Source organism: Lagopus leucura, unplaced genomic scaffold, assembly GCF_019238085.1.
Source record: "Lagopus leucura isolate 7727_CA_CO unplaced genomic scaffold, USGS_WTPT01 Super-Scaffold_1, whole genome shotgun sequence".
NCBI lineage: Eukaryota > Metazoa > Chordata > Aves > Galliformes > Phasianidae > Lagopus > Lagopus leucura.
This window is the reverse complement of record NW_024962250.1, coordinates 6,600,027-6,622,764: the sequence shown is the minus strand read 5'-3', so window position 1 is coordinate 6,622,764 and position 22,738 is coordinate 6,600,027. Positions and strand designations below refer to the sequence as shown.

Genomic DNA, 22,738 nt, shown 5'->3' with positions numbered 1-22,738 from the left:
AACAGCGAGTAACTTCCCATTAGTCGCTGCAAGAATCAAAGCATAGGAACCGTTCTTTCCCCTCAAGCAATTCTCAGTAAGGAAGTAGCAAAGCAACCTTACATTATTCTTCAGTCAGGAAACCAGTCGTCAAAGGCAGAGGGAGGAATAAGAAGACACATCTTTCACTTGTCCTTCTACATAACAACTCACAGAATATCCACGAGCTCAAACTTCTAACATCTCAGCAAAACAAAGTCATTCCTGCCTACGCAAATAGCGCACTCAGTCTGGGGAAAAAAAAAACACCAGAGCATGACAGTGGTAGAAAACCTCCAGAGCCAGCACAGAGCTGCCCATTGGGTACCACTGCAGCCTCTCCAGCAGTTCTGGCTGCTGTAACATTTTCATGACGAAAGCCATTTTTATTTTCCATTGTTAAAAAAGGCCAAATAAACAACACTAGCCGGGTGTGTCAGTAATCTACATCACAGCTAGCAAAGTCATCTTTGTTTCTGCACATCCAAGCTAATATTTCCAGAACTCATTCCTACCCTCCAGTTTTGCCCTTTTCCCCTTACGTCCCTCTTCCCAAACACAAACCCAAACCAGTTTGCTCTGGCTGCAAAGCCCTTAACAACATCCATTTATCCCACTCACTACCGAGATATTACTCATCTCTAGTTACCATTATTTGTAACAAGTGTATTTGGAATTTAACAAGCTTGAAACAGCACAAACCTTTCCAAAACTACTATTTTATACACAAAGGCTACAAAGTTTGCAAAGAAAACCCTTCTTTCCACAACACCTATGAAAGAACACTACTGTAAGACCTATGTAATCTTTTTTCTTTGTGTACCTTACTTAAAGCCAGTTGTCTGGCCAAAATTCTTCAGTCCGTGTTTCCTACAGAGTCTTCCAAGCTTTGTTTTTCACTTGACAACACAGCAAGAACTCAGAATACAAATTTTATTCCAGCAGGAAGGTGATGTCTAAACAACATCAGTTCAAACAGAACAACCCAAAATAGAAGTGCCAGGGCACAAAGCTAGCAGGGTTTCCAGTAGTGATGGGCCTGAGTTTAGGGGTCACAGACAAATGACAAACCCACTCAACATCTACTGATAGATTCGTTGGTTTAGATTTGGCAAAGGAAACATTTACACTGACGTTTGTTCCGAGCAGTCAGAATTGTACTGCTGCATCTACAGCTCAGCAATGCACTGTTGTTCTCCTGCTCCATTCCCCCCTTTTAATTGAACTTAATACGTCACTGCTGTAATAAATATTAAATATTTGAATAAACAAACCACAGTTGCTGTAAACAATTAGGAAAAATAGTAACAACGCTGTTTCTGTTAATTAAGGAACTTAACAAGGTTGAATACAGTATGCATGCATTCTCTCTCCACTGTGAGACAAACTTGATAGGTTTGGGCAAGGCTTCAGTTCCCCCATGCTTCAGTTTCCTTCCTTTCCAAAAAAAAAGCAAGGGCAGAAGCATTACATTCTTCTCTTCAATTTTAGGCTACCTCTAGCCATTTTGATGATATATTTCAGGCACGGAAATGTCTGAGAGGCAATTCCAAGCCCATGACAGGGGACAGGGAAATATTTTGGTTGGTTTGTTTTTAAGGATAGGATATGAGTGATGAGCAATCCACTGCTTTAAGTAGTGAAAAAGCTACCAGGAGTCAATATATGCACAAATGTCAACATCCTGATCAATTAAACCAAAAACTAGAGCAGCGTATGAGAAGCTCAGGCTCTAGAAGGAGCTCCATAATCACTATATACATTTTCCTTCTTAAATATGGCACTTCCCATCACCAGGCAGGAATGTAGGTGTTCCTACTCTGCCAAACTAGTTTAATCACAGCCTGGGCCCAGCCTGACCACAAGTCAACATCATAACTACTATTCAGAAACGGAAGATGTGTAAGAGGCATCCCCTCATAGTCATGAATAAGCCATGCCTGTCTACATCAGAAAAAAAAAAAAGCAAACACCATGAACATATGCACATTATGGAAAAGCCTAAAAATTTAGGAAATGGTTCAAGGTATACTTGAACAAAAAAAAATACACTGCCCCATGGAAAGGCGGTGACCCAGACTCCAGCCAACGTTTGCCAAGCATTCCTCCAAAAAACAAGCCACATATTATAGAACTCCTCAGAGGAAGGATGAGTGCTCATTTAAGTGGGGACAAAAACCTTCAAGGCAGTTTGTAAAGTACCTCCAGATTTGGTAGGAAATGAGTGAGAATTTGAGATGAATTTGGTGAAGTTGTCAAGGTTTCTTACAGCTTCAACTTGAGGGTAATTCACTTGTTACATAAAATACCCATTTCACCTCGAGATCCACAGCTATCCTTACCAAACCTTACAAAAGCCAAGGAGCTGAGCGGCTGTCCTGGCTGCGTTCTGTATCAGTCACTTCCCCCCAAGATCCCCATTCATGCCTTTCCCCAAACACCAAAGAACCTACAAATGTATGACAACTAAGTACATAAACTGCAATTTAGGACTAGGAGTGGGAAGGGATGGGATCTCAAGCTATGGTTATTTTTCCCTGTTTATAAGAACTCAAACATTTCAGATCTGCAAGGAGACAACAAAAGCAAAGAGAGAAAGCAACATTACCACCTTGTGGCAGCAAGGCAATACGGAAATGAGAAGAGTTCAGAGAAATTAAAGGGAAACAGACTGTGTGTTCCTTTTCCTATCCTAGTGAGTATATTGAGAGCTACAAGCTTTCAGGAAGACCATCAGGACTGAAGAAAGGTGTGCTGTGAACAGAAAGAACAGCCCTGCTGCACCTGCCACCACTTCAGGCTTTCATGGGCCTGGCAGGAGCGTAGCAGAGATCTATGGCCGCCCAGTATGTGAAACCATGGTAGAGCACTGACATCTTTCTGAGGGCAATACCACAGCCAAACTCACTCACCACATACAAGGTGGATGACTGGATCTCACTCATTACCCTCTATGTAACTTCCTCATCTCAGCCAAGCTCTGCACAGTTTCAGCCCGGGAAAGACGACGGGGCTCACTGTGCATAGCAAAAGCAAGGGCACAAGGGAACTCGGTCCTCAGGCATGAGCTGGCAAAATGAAAGACAAATTTTCCCCGGACACTATCACATCACATACCAGGAAAGCTCATTTGCATTTGTCATTTTGTGCATACTGCATCCAAGACTGGAAAGCACCAAAAGAAGCCATGCGTTCAGACAGGCAACTTCAGCAGGCCAATTATTTGCACAGTGCTGTGGATGCTGCACTTCTGTACACTCCCAAACATAATACAAGATTTAATACAGATGTCCCCAGAAAAAAAGAAACTCCTCCATCTCACATGGGCTCCTATATGTGCATGTGGCACATGGCACAGTTCAAAAGATTTCTCAGATTTTCAGACTGCTTCAACAGCCTACCTTGTTTGCCCAAGTAAGCAAATGCAAAAACATTCACAATTCTTAAAATAGGCACAGAAGCTGTTCACTCCTCAGCCTACAGAATTTGACCTCTAGAACGAGCACAATGGAGCCAGTCAGACAAGCCCAATGTTGCTGTTAGACAAAGCTTCTTAATGTAAGAATAAGGACAATAAAACACCTTTCCTCATCAAACACCGGCTTCTTTCAAACATGCCTGACTAGAGGACAAGACTCATCTTTCATTTATGGTAATCCCTTTGAATTTCTAGTAAAAATAAACAGGTAAACAGTATCAAAACTGCTGCCCTTAGCACACTGTGAACAGCTAAAGCTTGAAAGCATAGACAGTTTTTTCCTTGTGCATTTCTTCCCCCCCCATCTAGAATAGTTTCACAAGGTAAGATTTGAGTTGCAAGACTGTGGACATGCAAGTGGCACTACTTGTTCTCTGCATCCATTCTTGAAAGATTGTGGCCTACAGCATCATGCCAGAATGCAGAAGCAACAAATGATTTGAAAACTAAGAATTTTCTACATGTAACTCACTAGTTCTGTAGACACCACTGGTATCTCAATAACATGGCCACAGAAGTGGCATTTGGAGATTTGGACTGATTTTGTTAAACAGCACTGCACTGTACTTATTTCATTAGCTAGCTGAAATACACATTGGAAAGGACCATGGCCAGGGTTTTATACATTATTTTCTTAAAAAGTTGACATCAGCTACACACAAGCAAGCAGCTGACTAGAAGGATTCTGCCATATCCTTATTCAACCTGTCATTATAAATCTGAATTGGCCCATGCAACAACAGTGGTTTAAGGTACTTACAGGACCTTCTTCTTCACAAAGATTACAGTATTAACACAATGCTTTCTCAACCCATTTTTAATTAACAATTTACAGAAAAAAAATGAAGCCAGCTATCATCTGTTGCTCAATTATCTTTCCTTTATCCTGATCTTGCCAAAAGCTTCTATTGCCAATTTCATGCAGCACATTTCACACACCAATTTCAAGGATTTCTTTTCACTTTGATGTTAGAAGTGAGGCAACTATCAATCCACAAAGGGGGAAAAAAAACAAAACCTACATTTGAATTAATGAGAACAGCTTGGAGAACCTCAGAAAAGCTGGACCTCAACCCCACCAGCTTCTGCTTAACTAGACCATGACCCTTCCCAGATTCATACACCACTAACACAGCTTCAAGCTCCTCAATGCCTGTACTGCTTTCAGGCCAAGTTGAAAATGACAAGGCTGCAACACTGCTGAGGCTCTCAGTGACACATTTCTCCTATTAGAGATGCCAGAGCTGTTAGTCAGGAATAGCTTCATTACATACTTATTAGTGCTTTCACAATTAGCCCAAGATAATTAATCCAGCATCATCAGAAAGAATAGAATTGTTTCCATAACCAGCTGGCATAGCTGCAACAAGACAATTCAAAGAGGAATATCTTTTATTAAACAACAAATTAACTTAATTGACCCTCTATGGCAATGTCATCTCAGCAAGCTACTTTTAAGTCAAGGAAACCATGTCAGGAAATGGATCCTGCCTTTGCATAAGGAATGGGAATGTACACACAGTTTCCAGATGCAATTTTCAGCTTGTCTTTGAATGAAGTGCTCAACTGTCCAATGAGGACATCTAATGGAGAAACAAGGAAGAACATAAGGTTCAGGTTAAAAGCAAACAGATGAAGGTCTCTAATGCTAAAACCTAACCTCAGGTTCACAGGTACAAAACTACCTTGATTATAAGTATGTAATTCAATCACCACTTGCTCTCTCAGGCTTTAAGACTTACCTCCCCTCCTCTATTTCCCTATCACTTTCAGCATTACATAGCTTACATTTCATGAACCTCAGTCACCATTTTTGCAGACTTCTGGAGCTGCAAAAATTAATACACCTTTTGGATACATATATGTAAAAGGTGTACATATATGGATATATATATATATATATATAGGCTATATAGAAGTGGTTCCAGAACTGCCCATCGTGAGAGCACAATCCATGTCCGAGAGGCTCTGCAGCTGGACCTAAGGATGTTAAAATGTGGGTAAGAAGATGCCTGCTGACTTGTTATTGCTCTATGAGGAAAAATGTAACAGTTGGTTTCAGGAGGGTAAAAAATTACAGCTGCAGGATACAGCTATTCCACATACAATGTTCCTTTTAAGGGCAAAGATTTCATAAAGCTCTCCACAGGTCCAACCAGTATGTTTAACAGGAAAGCAAATAAAGCTTTGCTTCAAGAAAATTGCCCTGAGCAATTCCACTACCATCAGACTGCTCACTGCTTCCAGGCTCCTTACCTCACTATATTACAGTCACCTACACTTCAGTTAGAAGTGAAGAAACTCCTGCCATGCCCGTTCTTAAGGAAAGTCTGACAGAAGCAGGAGACTGAAAAAAAATAAGAATCCCTAAAAATCTGCCAGCAATCTCTGACAAAAGAGTTTCACTAAGGGCTTCATATTATAGGAATTCCTCAGGAATTAAGCCTACTCATTGAGCTACATGCCTCAAATTCACCCAACCTAGCAAAAAGCATCTGTTCTCAGAGGCAATCAGGTAAGCAACTGACCGTGTACAGATGCTAGAATCATGGAGCAGACAGCAGCAACCAGCACCTGCAATGTCACCCAGAGATCCAGTTACAGGATTCTAGCTCTAAAGTCACAATCAGTTCAGCTCCTGCATGGTGGGGTAGACTGAGCTGTATGCCCCAGGACACTTTTAAAAAAATGGTAACTCCTACAGAACCAGCTGGAGGAGTGTACCTATAGATTCCACTATTTGGACCTCACTGTCCAAATAAGAACCAATAGCCTGATCACTGCATTTGCTCTCTTTATTTGACACTGCAGTTACTTAGTCCAGAGAACAAGCAACATAGTGGAGTGGAGATAAGAGCACATGCAGCTATTTCAAAAGAAAGATGATGTAAAACTTACTCAAATGCCATCTCAAATGTAAATTTGCCTGTTCCTTTCCACCACTCAGCTCTTTTATATGGGTCTAGAGGACACCTGACATAAACTAGCATCAGGTAAGCCTCAGCCCAAGAAAGTAGTAGTTACCATGTAATCAGCTTGACACTCTCATGGCAGGCAATAAAAAAAACACTGGGGCAAGGATTTAGAAGCAGATGAATAATTTCATGACCACCACATCTTACTTGCTATGCAAACACAGAAACAAGAAAGGCAGCCACTGTTCCAGCCCGCGTATAATCAGCTTATCTGCAGGAAGAAGAAAAGAATTCCCTTTCCTCAGGCACTCTTGTGTACAAAGCTTCATCAGTCAGTACCATTTGCTCCAAGCCTGGAAACTTTACTTTCCTAAAGCACACAGCATCCATTTATGAGAAACACCAGCACTGGACCTTTCCTCTGGCAAATGCATAAATCACTTGACCAAGAGGATGACAAATTGAGAGCAGTGGGGAAACCCTATGCAAAGAATGCCTATGTAGCTAAATCACTACTACTAAGCCAGTGGAGAGGAAACCTGATTTGGCTTGCTCCATTTCCTCTAACACATCTGAAGTCTTAAAAATCCTTCCAAAACAGAATCACCTAGCTAAAAATGAATACAGCAGGCCCTACAATTTCCAATGATCAGCAGCTTCCTAAGCAGCTCTCACCAGATTCAGGTGAAGAGAAGCCACTTTCAAAACTTACTTCTGTATCAAAGGCAAGCAAAGCACATGGGTTTGATCAAACACTCACAACTAAGGTATATGCCCAGCCATCTGATATGGAGCTTTACCTTTTCTCACTCTACATGGCAACACCCAAGTAAATGATTGTTAATCCTTCCAACTCACCAACTCTCAACAAAACAGAACGCTCAGCCCCACTGAAAAGGACTTGGAGTACTGCTGGATGGCAAGTTAGGACGTGAGTCAGCAACGTGCCCTCACAGCCCCCAAACCAACCATATTCTGGTTTGAATCAAAAGCAGCATCTCCAGCAGGCTGAGGGAGGTGATCCTGCCCCTCTGCCCTGCACTGGTGAGAGCTCACCTGGAGTACTGCATCCAGGTGTGGAGTCTCAGAACAGGAGAGATGTGGCCTTGTTGGAGCACATCCAGAGCAGGGCTACAGAAATGATCCAAGGGATGGAACACCTCCCCTACATAGGACAGGCTGAGAGAGCTGGAGCTGTTCAGCCTGGAGAAGGCTCAGGGAGACCTGATAGCAGCCCTTCAGTACCTAAAGGGTGGGCTAAAAGAAAGAAGGGGACAGACTCTATAGCAGGGTCTGCTGTGACAAGTCATGGGGAAATAGTTTCAATATAATGAATGGGAGATCTAGATTGGATACGAGGAAGAAGTTCTTTACAATCAGGGTAGCGAAGCACTGGAGCAGGTTTCCCAGAGAGATGGCGGATGTGCCATCCCTGAAGACATTCACGGTCAGGCCGGACTGGGCTCTGAGCAAACTTACCTAGCTGTGAGTGTCCCTGTACATTACAGAGAAGTTGGACTAGGTGGCCTTTAAGAGTCCCTTCCAACTCAAACAATTCTATGGCTCTGTGACTCAGAAAAGCAGCTCTCAACTCCTGCTTGATCTCCCATGCATAACCTGGGTAAATTCTCCATGCACAGCACGCACATGGTATGACATACTAAAGACAGCAGTATATCCTGTGTTCCTCTCTGCAACATCTGGGAAACATCAGGAGCACAGTTCATCCCAGAGCTCTTCTACAAAAGCATGTCCTTTTGCCTGTATGTGCTATGATCCTCCTTCCCCATTAATAGGCAAGTTCCCTGTCCTTACGACCTTCAGAACCCTATAAACAGAGTGACAACAGCAGCTATAAAAGACATCAATGCAATGTCTCAGTGTTTTCATCTACACAAACAGCACATAAACACATAAGAAAAGGTTTTAAATTCTGAAAGTACTGAAAAACTCAGACCAGATGGGAAAGGTTTGAGAAAAAATGGAGGAGGAAGGCCGGGCATATATCTTACCTCCTGAGTGAATCCTCCTCTGAGCTTTCCTCAGGCATTTCCTGGTTTAAGGCCTCCTGTGATACATTCCCAGGTCTGCTTGAAGCCGACTGGCTGTAAACTCTCTCCCAGTGCCCCGTCTCCTGGTTAAAGACCACTCCCACGGTCCTCTCCTCCTGCGGGGTGGAAGAGCTGCCCAGCTGCAGCCTGCTAGAGGCAGGAGCTCTGCCCTCGGTTCTCTCTGCAGGCTGCACCTGGCTGGTATTTGGAGGCACACCCTCAAATGTGCTTTGGACCTGCCCTGGTGTGTAGCTAGGCGTGCTTCTTTCCCAGCGCAGCGTGTCATTGTTAAAGGTCAGCAGGTTATGACAAGCGCGACAGCGGTTCAGGTGACCCCGGGATAAACTGGAATTGTTTTCACTGCTGTGTGGAGCCTGCTGATGGGAGGGACCAGGCCGATCAGGCTCAATGTTGTTGTTGAGCATTTCTTGAGCCTGTTGCGACTGGCTGGGCTCCCCAGCAATTCCCTGATCTAACTCCTGAAGTCGGTCATATTCCAGGAAGAATCGCCTCAAATCACACTGGAGCTCATTACGGATGCTGGCCGGATTGCTCGGGCCAGTGCCACTACCACTGTCCGCCTCAGCCCCTGGGGCTAGGAAGCCTCTCCCTTCTGTTGCAGAGGTATAGACTGATGCCTGGGAACCTCCCTCCTGCTGCCGCAGCACCGACAGCAAGCTCACAGAGGAGGCACTGGTCCTAGGGGGAGGCATGGCTTCCAGCTCTGACCTGGAGCTCATGTTCAGCACTGTCCTGGACCAGTCAGACCCGCCCAAGCCTGAAGCCATCTCTCTTGCAGACTGCTGGTAGCGGGACTGGTGGCCTGCCAAGGGCCCGCTCAGGGACCGCCGCGTGGGGCCCAGGCTAAGGTTGCGCAGGGTGTTGCCAGCAGCGCTGCTCTGAACTGTGCTGAAAGCAGAGGGCCTGTTAAGTATCCCCTGCTCCTCCTGTGCTACAGATGCCTGCTCTGGGGGCTGGTAAGGCTCTGTCTGCACAGAGGAGAAGGACGTGCCAGTGGCCCCAGAAGACGTGGAGGGTGCGTTTTCCTGGTGTGGGAACAGAGAAGACGGAAGTCTTGCACTAGAGCATCGGCTGCAAAGGCACAACATCCCCAAGTGCTGACAGCACTCTGCTGTGGGGTAGCTGACACGCTCCCGGAGCCTGTTATAAACAGATGCCCTTGTGTTCTCACTGGCTGGAGGCGGAGGTGGTGGTGGTGGAGGCGGTGGAGGGGATGGGGTAGCAGAGTCTTGAACACTGTTTTGCTCTCCCACCTGTATGCCAGAGGAGCGGGAGGACAACATATGCAGGAAGTTGTGGAGGAGAGGTGTGCGCCTCACAGGTTGAGAGGGAAGGATAGCGCGCTGGCGATAATGCGGCATCTCTGTGCTGTCCACGGAGATTTCCACTTCCTCGTCACTCTGCAGAAGGAAACAAAGCTCAGCTTCCTCACAGCAAAAATCCTACACTTCCAGATAAACACAAGAAAGCCGACTACTATCCCAGACAAATGAAAGGATGTGATAAAGCCTCTTCCTAGAGATGAAAAAAGAGTCTGGCTTCCTGCAAGTCAACGCTAGACTTCAAAGGAGCTCATTTCTGGGATCCAGACGAGCTCTTCCTGCAGCCGAGTGAGCTAGAACAACACACAGTTTATACCAACAGAATCAGCAGCACGCGAGAGCCAGCAGCAGTGAGGAGCACTGCTAATCATACCTTACAGAGCTTCAAATCCAGGAGAATGTCACAAAACAACTGAAAGACCAGGCGGATGAAGAAATCTGTCCCACCACTAATGACAGCGGGGGCAAAAACAAGCACACTTAAGAGTTCTTTAATAGTCCTGCACATTACGTGAAAACATTCCTACGACCAATTAAGTTGGGACAGAACTCAGCCTGGAAAGTCTTCAGGTTTTTGGAATAGCACAAGGCTGATTGGGAGCAAAGTAGGGTTAATACACATAGAGCACCTTTTAAAGAGTCAGCCAGTGCGGGTACTGACATTACCCTTACCTGCTGGTTGGAAGGGTTAACAATTGCTGTGAGCAAGTAGTGTCCCAAGGGATCAAACCGTACTAGCCTAAAACAAGAGCAAAGACAGTATCAATCATCAGTTCACATTCCACATTGACATAGGAAGTTGGACACTGCACAAAAGAAAATCCTACATGAAATACATGCATTGAGAATGTTACTATGTTATTACCTTAGTTTCTGAAGGCATCAAAAAGCTTACGCAGTAAGAACATACATTTTGTACCTTAAGAAGGCAGTTATTTTTTAGTCCACAGCAATGCTACAGAGGAGTTAAAAGCTGGAAACAAGCACTTCTGCATCAGTTGGAACAGCCAGGAAGTTTTAGAGAAAATGTACATAACTAATACAATTTGGAATTCAGTACAAAGGGAAAGATTAACTCCTCTTGAATGTTTCTTCATCTTAAACTGCTCAAAGGATGGCATCAAGTTTCCAGCAACAGTTTTCTCTGTAATTGCACTTGCATGGTAGTTGAGCACTCTCTTCCAGCAACTTCTGGGTTCTCTCATCCTTAATGCTGACAAGTTTAATAACCAAGTTTACAAACAAAAACAGAGTCGATCCAAAGACTTTTATAGGACTATAAATAAGAACAGCCAAACTGATACCCTATTTCCAATTGCTTTGCCTCCTACCCACAGAACTCATTCTACTAGTTAGATGAGAGAGTTGCAGATAATGCCTCTCCCCACTCTCTCTGTGTGAAAGATGCAGTGTCCCACAGGAATAACCCTCAGCCCCCAACCAGACCATTTTCTCTAGATTAAGCTTTCACTGCCCCTGGGAAAAAGAACTCACCGGACCCGCTCCATTTCGCTGGCTGTCTTCACCACTGCAAAAGGCTCTCGACGGCTCCAGTCCCAGAAATGTATCTCATTGGCCGTTGCAATCAGCAAGAGTTGAGCCGTAGGATGAAAAGCGAGCGATGCAATGGCATTGTTGCTATCTGTGAACCAGCTTTCACTTCCACCCTGGGTAAGGAGTCAAGAATCACAAGCAGTTTATTGTGCAGTTTGAGATCAGTGGGTTTCCATGTACGTGCCCTCTCCAAAACTGCCTACAGCATGGAAGTGACATATTTTCAACAGCAACAGCCGCTCTAATACAAGTCCATGTCATGACCACAGCACTGTCTACAGCAATGACCACAAAAGTATTTTTACAACTAGGCATGTCTCAAGCAGCCCATACAAGCTGTCTTTCGGAACAACCAGGTGAATACACAGGTTTTGTCTCTGAAAAGATCATTCAGCAAAGTAGAATAGGCAGGGCAGGAGCTTCTCTAATGAAAAGTTCAAATATGCCCAGTGGAATGAAAGATATCAAATCTTTCACATAAGCTAAACAGGCACCTGGCACAAAGTTCTCCAGAACTACCACTTGTACCAAATATATGTGCAAGGCTAAGAAGAACAACCTAGTTGGCCTGACTGAACAAAGAACCTGTCATCATCTCTCTAGACAAAGGAGGATGGCTACAATCTGTTCTACGTAAAACTTCCAAACAGGTTTCTTACCAGGCAACATCTGGGATACAATTTCAGACTAAAAAGGTCAACCACCCACCAAGTACAAAAAGTGTGAGTTTCAGGAAAGACTTACATGTAGATCCCAAATTCTAACCTCCCCATCTAGGCATCCTGAAGCAATGAGGCCTGGGATGGTGGGATGAAAGGTCACACACCAGGGAGTGCGGCGATGTCCAACCAAGGAATGAACACATTTGCCCGTTTTCACCTCTGTGATGTAGATGTTGTGGTTCACATGCGTGGAAGCCATTAGGGTCCTGGGAATGCAGAAGGCAGGATAAACATCAACATGAAAAGAATACAGCAAGACCAAACTGTGGTTAGCTTCAATTCAACAGGGTCTTTCCACATCTAACCCAGCAGCAGTCCCGCAGAGAGCCCCACATTCAAAGAGTAAGAGGCTACTGTACCAAAGGCAATGGAGGTTCTTGTGGCCAGATTTTGGGGTTCATGCAAACAAGCTCATCAGATCTGCAAGCACAAACTTGACTTTTAAAGTCAGAGTCAACATACAACTCAGAAGGAACTCTTTTGAGTGACAGTTTGGGGCAAATAAACATTTCCAGTTTTCCACACCAGCTCAGCCAGAGTCAAGTGACACTGAGAGATCCCACCTCCATTTCTGTTTCCAACATAGGCATCATTCTGCTCTGTTCTCTCATCCTCAATATCCCAGTGGATGTGCCTCAACACTTGGTATGATGTGATGAAGCACCCTTTACTCCCTCAAGTTTTTTTATGAGATCTCATGGCAGCCGTACAAACCCCTTTTCCTTAAAACTACAGATCTCTTAGACACCTCAGAAATTAAATACCAGCTACACCCAAAGCTGTGAGATTAAGAAGGTGTGCAAGTTCCATCCATGCACGTCAGGAACCAGAAGTTTTCTTGGCTGTTCAGGCTTGAACAACTCAAAGGGCACAAACCTCCTTCACTTCTGTAAGTGCAAGGAGACTGCTGAAACAGGGAATGAACTAGGAGTTAATTACCTGTCTGGACTAAACGCCAGCAAGAAGGTGGAGCGTGGACTGTCTGGTAACTCAACTTTCTGAAAAAGCCAACAAAGCAGGAAGTGTTGCAAGTGTCATATGATCATACTTGAACTGTAAGCCACACAGACAGTAAGGGGAACCTGCTGCAGGAACATATCTATTATCACACCTCTGCAGGAACTGAACACAGCCAGAGAGCATATCAAGCGTAACACATCAAATATACAATTGTGAGAATTTATTTCAAATCCCTGCCTCCCATCCCCCACTCCAAAATCAACCTGCACACCTCTTCCACCACCTTACCTTGCCCTCCCATTTCATCCATCGAGTTTTATCCTCCACCAACTCCTGCAGGAGCCGCTGAGCTCCCAGTGCCTGGGTACCTCGTTCCCTACCCCACAGGATGCGGACCGCATTCTTCTCCGGTACAACCTTCATGACTCTCAGCAGCCTTTGTGATACCAACTACAGGGAGAAGATACCAGCAGGAGCCTTCCAGATGACAACCAGCACCAAGCTACCAACAGGCTATCCACATTTCAACCTTTTATCTTCATGGAAACCTAGAAAGAGAACAATAAGAAAGGCAGTTTTTAGCTGGATGAAAAAAGAACTTTAAATCCCATTACACTAGATTTAAGAGGAAAATCTCCCTCCCCCAGCTTTTGCTACCTTCTTCCATTATCGAGACCCAAATTTGACAGTTTTGCAACAAAAGATTACTTTAAAAGGTTTTTGAAAGCATCCAGCCCCTTCCATATACAGATGTCCTAGATATACCACATCTAAAGAGAACTAAAATAGCGGACTTGAAAACTCTCATCCTTCCCAACATCTCTTGCTGTACATAATAAAGAAAGAATATTTATAAACTGATAGTCTTTGAACCTTAAAGAGATACCTCTTATCTGGGAAGACTGAGATAGCAAGAGGAAGAACATTAAAAAATTGACAACACGAGAGGAGTCTCTGGGGAATCATCAGATTTCAATAAGAGCAACCTGCAGCGCTGCAAAGGTCAGACAACTGGCACACCTCAAGTCCTAATTATTTCCAATTCCATCCCAACAGTTTACAATGTATGAAAACAACCACTTATCAGACCAAAGCCTTTCAGTGAAGGCTGTGGTGGTATAGTGGCCAATTCCATTGAGATGACTCACTCTGTCTGCAAATCATCTTTCTACTCTGTTCTTAGAAAAACAGTTCACCCAAGTAATACCAAATGGCAAAGATTAATGCTTTTAGTACACTTCAAGCTACCAAGGAAAAGCATTAATAATATCTGGGTATTTGTTTTTTTTAGAAAAAAAAAGTTCTTTGACAGAAGCAAACATAGCAGCCCTAATAACAACCATGTTACACAGACTTTGAATGGTCTCACACATAGGGGTTTGTTATCAAAAGCTCTCCAATTAAAATTTTTGTAGAAGACAGAACAAGGAACACTGCTGCAATGCTACTACCTTTTGATCCCAGCAGAGTGCATATACTACTCTGTCATCTCTTCACAATGTAAAGATCAAAAGATGAGTCCTCCCTGCTTCATGGCGCATTGAACAAAACCACCCATGTGCTACTGTGAAGAAAGTGGTAACATAAAAAAAAAAACCAAAAACCTTGAACCCACCATACATCACACACGGGAAAAAAGATTCACGTACACAAGAGCTGGATTTTTATGTGACAGAATTCAAAGCAGTCATCAGCAAGCCTTCCCTTCCTCCCTAAAAACAAAAAGCCTCCTGAGCAAATGATTGAAGACAGCTGCTGCTTACAGGGAGGAGCTCAAGAGATAAGCCAGGAAATAAGTTCTGATAAAGCAGACCAGCTTTTATTTGTAAAAGTTCACCAAAGTGCATTGAAAGTGATGAACAACTGCATCAGCCTTGCTAGAACATAAATTCAGAGCAGAGAAATTCAAGTTAGCTGGAAATTCCCTGATGCTTAATATGAACAACATGTGGATCTTCTGTTTTAATAGAGAAGCTAAACTGCTCAGTATAAAGTAAACCTTCTTTTGAGAATCTGTGAAAGTCAGCCAAACCTTAGATAGGAGTTATCTACAAAATAAAAGCCTTACTGAAAAGTAACAGAAAGACTAAAGCTGTCACGCTGCAAGAGTTCATAAAAGCAACTGCACAAATTAAGAGGCCAGATCCAAAACAAGGCTAACTAGAGTAGGTACAGCCAAAACTGCCATGTAACACCAGAACTGCTAACCAAAGGCTTTTTTTTTTTCCCCACTAAGCTAATAAATCCACACCTGTATTCTGCAAACACCAGTTACCCATTCAAAAGTGACCAGGATCAGAGTGAAAGAAGCATGGCAAATTAGGACAGGCAAAAATCAAGCCCATTTTACGGAAGCAAACTGTAAGCGTAGTTTCATCCAGGGAATCTGAGAAAGCAGCAGCCAAATAGTCTTTATAGGTTCTTTTAAGGTGTTAAGTACACATCAACCCAAGAATAAATGTATAAGCCAAACACAAATGGAAGACCAGACTTGCAGCTGGAATAAGCTGAAGTCTGAAGAGACCTCAAACCTCAAGTTTCAGAGCAGCCTTCCGACAGGTGTGAAGAACAAACAACCTCAGTAACTGAAGAAATCCAATAATTTACAAGCAGGAGAGCCCAATTACTCATAAAAAAGAACAAGCTCTGACAACTTCAGAACATTTCAGTTCTAGTAGAAAGAATAATATTACATGAAGTACAACAGCAACAAGGAAATCAAGATGTTTATCAAACACCTTGATGTTTATTCATGCCGTGAGCAAGTTTACACATTGTAAAATAAACAGATAACAGCTCCAACTGCATTTTGTGAACACCTTGTATTCACCTTACTTAAAGGCTAAGGTAAGTCACCTTCACAGAATAACAGCAAGTACCTACCTTAAAACAGCTTATCTACATCTTTGCAGACGTGTACTAATTTCTTGAACTAATTTGGATACCACAAACGCTTCACACGTGAACATGTTCACACTTGATGTTTTTCCTGCAGGGACTGTCCCTCATTTTTCAGACACTGTGAACTGACTCAACCTCTTGAAGTCATTTGAAAAGAAAACAAAATAAACCCAGAGACTTAAAGCTTAAGGACTACCCTGTTAGCCTGCTCAACACATGGAGACGTTGGGATCTCTTTGGAGAGCGCTGAGAACAGCTCCTGGAGTGGAGCTGCCACACCAGAGTCACCAACTACTTTGTGGCCAAGCTTTACTTGTGCTTCAGAAGTTTTAATCCCTTACATGAATGAGTCTAAACGCAGGAACTGCTCTCCACTACCTGGCTCTGCAAGATGGGCAAGGAAAAAAGACTCATAGCCTTGAAGTACAGAAAAGAGACGCAGCGCAGATAGGTGTATTTCTTCTGCTACCTTTAGTAGGAAGATTAACTTAGTTAGTGGATAATCTCTTGGGGGGTTTGACTAACAATGGAGCTCAGAGAGCTTAATACTGCTCCCTCTCAGCGCACAGGAAATTCACAGCATACTGCACCAAAGCTGCCCAGGCCAGAGGTGGAGCAATGCAGTACCAGCTGCTGCTATTACAGACACCTGGGCTACCGCAGCTGACGAACGGCTGACCACCAGAACAAGGAACTGCTCCGCAACCAGTATTTTTCTGTTTTCTTGTTTTGGTTTTAAATCAGGATGACCCAAAGCGGTGTGCATCATCTAGAAGATGAGGTGATGGCCTGGTTGTGGTCCAAGGCACCAGACAAATTCTGAAAATGGAAACTCAAATTTTTCTACAATTGGCAGCTTTGTTTCCTTAACAGTTTTCTCCCTCCAGGGCATTTCAGGACAGCATGCTGGGCTGTTTACAATTTTGGAAAGAGCAATACACAGCCCAGCCCCAAGTCTTCTGACTTTCTCTGCGTCAGCTGTACTTGAAGAAGCCTCAAGAATTCCCAGACTCGGATCAGCGTGAGCCCCACTGCGACTTCACAGATGCTGAACTGCTAGGAAACCATGGCAAAGCAGCAAACTGGTAACGTTTTGGGGTGGCACAGGACCCCAAGAAACTGCCAACAAATAGGTGAGGACAGAAATGGAATTTAAAAAGTGCATGTAAATAGCCTTACAGAAAGGACATCAGGATATTTTATGCATTATGCAGTAGTACAGTGCTCCAATTAGATGTCTCAGCACTTTATAGAGATCTCGGTCCCATTTTCAATATACACACTGCTTTGGCATTAACAACTTTGTCGAGAATCTGAGAGCACAGCTGGCGATCAGAAAATGCTGTTTATAATAGGAGTTCTATCTAAAAGATGGCTCAAAGACCTTTGGTCAGGTGTAAAGACTTTCTGAATGCATTGGTTATCAAGGTGATGCGATCTCTGTAAGGTATGGGCCAGTGCCAGCATCGTACATTGCAGTACAAAAACACATGGTTTGGGGAAAAAGCAAACAAAGCTACAACTTTTGTGAATGACAAAGCATACGACCAACCTGCAAAAGCACAAGCAGACTCAGACCATTTATACTGTGGACAGCCCCACACTCCAGCCATGCCCATATCCACCGTGTAAGCCCATAGCTTCTATTTTCAAGATGTCTCTTCTCAAGTGAAGCATCCAGTCACTATCAATAAAGCGTGCCATTTCATTTACTCTAAATTAAGCTTCAGGCTGCAGGCTTAGAATATCAGCACATTATTTCTTAAGCAGTTCTCATGCAGCATTGGCAGTGATTAGTATAAGAGAAAGATCCACGTGAATGTGCAAATATAGGCAGAAACAAGAAAAAAGGATTAAGAAAAAAGCTCAACTTCCATTGGGCTGTATGGAATAGTACAGTGCTCTCAAGAGTATTTTGACTGCATTTAATAAATATCAGTGATAACTTAGCAATCCATCCCTTGTACATGATAATAAGACCAGCCATGAAAACAGTTGTTAAAGTGGTACAGACCACGGCCTTGTTTATACTTCAGGTTTTCCCCCTCTGCAATATGGGGATAATGATGCCAGCATCTTCCTAAATCACACAAAACAACACACGTAAGAAACCCCAGAGCCTACATCCTGTTTGGAAGACCACCTCAAGTCCACCAGCAGTTTTATTAAAACACCGATTCAATTCATACCAAGCGCAGTGCCGTTCCTTCTAAGCCTCCTCATGTCTCCACTTGAAAGATTGAGCAAAATAAAAAAAGCTTATGTAAAATCAAAACAAAACAAAACAAAGCTGATTTGCCCTCTCTGTGCTGCATCAGCCCAGCTAAATAAACAAGAGAAGCCAAAGAGTCCTAGTTTGGTAAGTAATCGAACTACACAGCAATGGAATTCAAACTATGCAATAACAAGAAAATCAGTAAAAATGGGTGATATGACTCATACCCAGAATAGCTCCACTGATCTAAACTTAGAGTCTCCTGCTCCTCCAAAGCTTGTCCCATGCTCAGTACTGAGCAGCCAGAACATGTGGATTACTGAGATCGTACCTGATCAGCTGCATAGTTAAATTTCCTCTTCACACCACTATTTGTCTTCCCTTAACTCCACCTGTACTGACTCTACTTAAGCTGTAGGTGCATTCTGAGAGATTTTGCCTCTCTGTGGGTTTAAAAAAACAAAACAGAAAAGGTTTTTCATGGAGACAACTTCAGTAGTCCACAGAGGTACAACAAACAACTTCCTCAAGCACAGCTAATCAAAACAGCAAAGGAAGCAGAACTAGAGTGCTTTCTGCTTCTACCCTCTGTACCAATGATTATCCTTAAAAAACAAGCAATAAAATAAAACACACCAACTTAAGCAAAGACACTGGAAATACTGGAAAGTTCCTGACCTCAGGCTACTAAAGAGCATAAAGCCAGCCCTCAACCTATCTGCCCTAAACTGTCAGAAGAAAGGAAAGTAAGGAGAAGAATAGAAACCAAGTTCGTGCTCTGAAGTCTTCCTTTGACCAAGGCCTGAAAGATTTGAAAAGCAACTCCAAATGCATGAAATGATGCATGAAATACACTGTTCTAAGCTGTATCTGCAACTCTGAGCACTTCCACAAAAATGACAACAGGATCATGAAAAAAAAAAAAAACAAACAACTAGCATTAGTGCTTCTTGATTAAAAAAAAAAAATAATCATAATTGTGCTTTAAATTGGAACTACAAGCAGCTCAGGAAATTTAATTAAATCACAAAGACGTACATTGTCAGCTTGAGATACTGTACGACAGCAACAGGGAGCTGACTGCCAGCAGAATGTTAATTTGTCTTCCCAGTCTGGATTAAATGAGTAAGATACTCTTAAGAGAACTTTTAAGTGTCGAGAAGTACATTTAATTGCTAGCTATTTACAGCAAAACTATCAGGAAGCGGAAGAGAAAGTTGCAGATATCAACTTCTGAAGGTCAGCAAACTGATGGTAAAGATGAGAAGGGAAGTTGCAAAAAAAAAAAAAAAAAAAAAAAAAAAAAAAAAAAAAGTAAGTGATAAGCTGTGTCTGGTGCTGGATGGCTCCAGTGCCCTGTGGTATTCATTATGGAGCACTTTCACTTCTACTATTACTATTTCCACATAAACTTCAGGACTTCTTGAGAAGATACTAGCTTAGATCCTCAAGCTAGGAAGAGAATATATAATTTTACAAAGCCATAAGAGATGTCAAACAGGAGACGTGAGATCCAGCAGACTGCTTGTTTCCTAACTCCATGCTCAGCCCATGGTACCTCTGGCTTAGTGTTGCACACTGTAAGAAATGAGGGTCAGAGAGAAACAGAGCAAAAAATAACGCAGATCAACCCCTTCCCAGAAGCACTCACAAGCAGATAACAGAGTAAGGAAATGTGAATTCAAGGGGAAGTATTTCATTCATTCAAGACGGAGCTCAAGGTATGTCCACCTTAACGAAGCAAGGAAGAAAAAAACAACTGGAAGTGAGAACATTTTTTCAAAAAACACAGCTCCATGTGGTTTTCCTGTTCATGTGGAAATAATCAAACATGGTAACAAGGCAGAAACGAAGATTTGCTACAAGAAGCTGAAGTCTTTATGCATAGCTTTCCCCTTCTCTGTCTCTGAAGGTGAGAAAAAAATAAGGCAGTGTCAGGAGCAGGGGGGCAGAGACTACTCTCAGCAATTCCATGCTGCACAAGGTGGTGAATCAGCACTGAGTACCAGCAATGGGCAGCAGGCAGGGTTGCTCCAGGGACAGCCCAAGAGCCCACCCCAACACTACCAGAAGCGGACGATATGAGGACTCTCTGCATTCAGTCTTAGCATCTCACCACCCCGTATGTCCTCACACAGCTCTCAGAAAGCTCCTGGACAACAGGTACCGTCAAAGATCCCAGCAGCCAGCATTAAACTTACCAGGCACACAGGTCTCCTCTGGTTTTAAGCAACCTAATCAATAGATCTTTCACTAAGTAACTGCTATACAACTGAACAACCTTCAACTTAAAAAGTTCTAGCATTAATCCCCTTTCACTGCCCTGCTAATTTTGAAAACAATAGCTCTTCTGCCCTCTGATCACTCACACTTTGATTCTGTGGCTTCCCTTGCTAGGCAAGTGCAGGATATTAACACAAGAGCACAAAAGGTAACTATTAACATGCACTATGCCCCTTATCAGCTTTCCATACCAGCACAACGTGGAGGAAAAGAAAAAAGAAAAAAAAATACCTTAATGCTATTTGTCTCAAGAGTATTAATGAATATTAACAACATCAGTGACTTTTCAAGTGTTCCAAATTGAGTTTTGTTTGCCAACCAGTGTACAGAAGATACTAAAGTAATTTTCCAACAGTTTCACAAAAAAATATGATGCAAGAAAGGAGCAAGTACTCAGATCCCACCCAATGGCAGGGGGGTAGTAGTAGACTGTATTACTGTTCCTCTTCTTTACAAATGGTCATTGCAGTTGCACAAAAGTTAAAATTACTGCATGAAAAAGCAGAAAACAAGTGACCAAGAATCCAGAGGGTCAGCTATGACTCACAAAAGGGCAAAAGAAAGAAAATTAAGGAGAAGCTGTCAGCAAAGTAAACAATCTGCCTAACTCCCCAGCAGCAAAGCCTGAAGAGGCGAGTCCACATATCTGGATCCAGGCACATTCTGTGTTCCAAGCACCAGAAGAATAAACACCAAAATGCTAACAGAGTGTAACACTCATTAATGCCCACAATGCCACAACCCAACAGGCGAGCACAAGGTGCCCAGACGTCACCTCAACCCATTTTCAGAAAACTAACCCAAACCAAAGCTGAGCAGCACTGTAACAGGCTGGCAGGGAATGTGTATCAGGAACAGCTCACAGCCAGGTCCCACTTCAGCATTCCCATCAGCAATCTGAAAGAGGATGGGAGTGGCAGCAGCTAAGATGCCAGATGACATTTGCAACGGCCACTGAACTAAGCGGGCGGGGCAGTAAACAAGGGCAGCACAGAAAAACGCAGTGGGCTCCATACAGAGCTCTGCAAATGTTTGGTGTGGAGAAGCGGAGTGGCACTGAATGCTCTGCCTGAGCACAGCTAAACTCACCGAGGACTCACTCATACCTCGATAAAAACCTGCTGCGAATCCATCTGCTACAGCAGGTTAACGTTGAAGTATACACCAGGAAAAAACAGCGACCATCCCAAATGACCCTTGGGAATGAATAAGCCTTTTTTAGAGCAGAAATTGTGTTGCTCGCTTCCCGGGGGCAGTGCAAGGAGAAACTCTCAGAGAACACGGAGCACCGTGGGCAAAAGCAGGAGTCTTTTCGATAGCCGGTGAAGGACCGGGCTGCGCTCCCCCACGAGCAGAGCGGCATCAGGGTCAGCGGCGGGGACACACGCCGGGGCCTTTCACACCAACATCACTTACACGGCGAACGCTCTGCACCACACGGCGAAACACTGAGGAAAAGACCTGAAAACGCAACCCCCACGGCTCGACGCCCCAACCCGCAGCCTCCGCAGGGCTCGAGCACCGGCGCGGGGCGAGGGGGAGGCGCGAGGGGACAACACGGGGGCAGCGCGCACCGGGGACGCGGCTGTCCATCCCGGCTCCGGCCGCCGGGGGTCCAGCAGCGCCGCCGCGCTCCCCCCGAGCCGCACCTCCCGGCCCCGCGCCCCGGAAGCCGAGCGCTTCCTTCGCGCGGGCCGCGCCCGCCCGCCGCTGCCGGCACGGGGAGCTCGGCCCGAGGAAGGGCCCCGTCCGCAGGCCTCGGGCCCGGAGCTCCCTCACAAAGACCGCGGCCCCGCTCCTCCCGCCAGGCCCCCGGCCCCGCGCGGGCCGGTGCCGCAGCCTTCCGGGGCCCTGCCGCGGGGACGGCCGCGCCCGAGAGCCCACCCGGAGAGCGGCGGCACGACGCCTCGCTACAGCCGAGGCCGGGCCGGGGCGCGGGCCCGGAGCCTACCTGAGGCGGGGGGCCGGGCCGGGGCGGGCGGGAGCGGCCCCCGAAGCTCGCTCGCTCGCCTCCGCCGCCGCTCCGAGCTCCGGCCAGGCCAGGCAGCCGAGCGCCGAGCCGGGGCCGAGGAGCGGCGCCGAAAGACGGCCAGGCCCGAGCAGCCGAAACTAGAGCGGCGGCAGGCAGCGCCGACCGAGCGCCGAACTCCTCCAACGGGGCCCTCCCCGCGGCCGCCGGGGGGCGGCAGAGAGGCGGGGCGGGACGGGGCGAGAGGGGCCGCCCTCGACGGGGCCCCGCGGCCGTGGCCGCGCGTCCCTCTCGCGGCGGGATGCTGGGGCTGCGGCCGCGCGCCTTCG

At 44.9% G+C, this 22,738-nt stretch overlaps 1 protein-coding gene across 7 annotated transcripts in view; it reads right to left on the bottom strand.

Annotated features, from left to right (window-relative positions):
- AMBRA1 (autophagy and beclin 1 regulator 1) overlaps positions 1–22,460 on the bottom strand; it is a 124,888-nt gene extending 102,428 nt beyond the window's left edge. For 4 of the 7 annotated variants that reach the window (XM_042864516.1, XM_042864542.1, XM_042864550.1 and 1 more), the window contains exons 1-7: positions 22,392–22,460; positions 13,330–13,589; positions 13,021–13,079; positions 12,104–12,287; positions 11,300–11,472; positions 10,478–10,544; positions 8,424–9,883 (exon numbers count right to left, since the gene is read on the bottom strand). In XM_042864516.1, coding sequence (XP_042720450.1) covers positions 8,424–9,883; positions 10,478–10,544; positions 11,300–11,472; positions 12,104–12,287; positions 13,021–13,079; positions 13,330–13,464 — 2,078 coding nt within the window. In that variant the 5' untranslated portion in view covers positions 13,465–13,589; positions 22,392–22,460. Of the gene's footprint in view, positions 1–8,423; positions 9,884–10,477; positions 10,545–11,299; positions 11,473–12,103; positions 12,288–13,020; positions 13,080–13,329; positions 13,590–14,656; positions 14,677–15,924; positions 15,943–22,391 lie in introns of those variants that run through there. The other 3 variants (XM_042864569.1, XM_042864534.1, XM_042864525.1) reach the window with 3 other exon arrangements.
- Between the last annotated feature and the right edge of the window lie 278 nt (positions 22,461–22,738).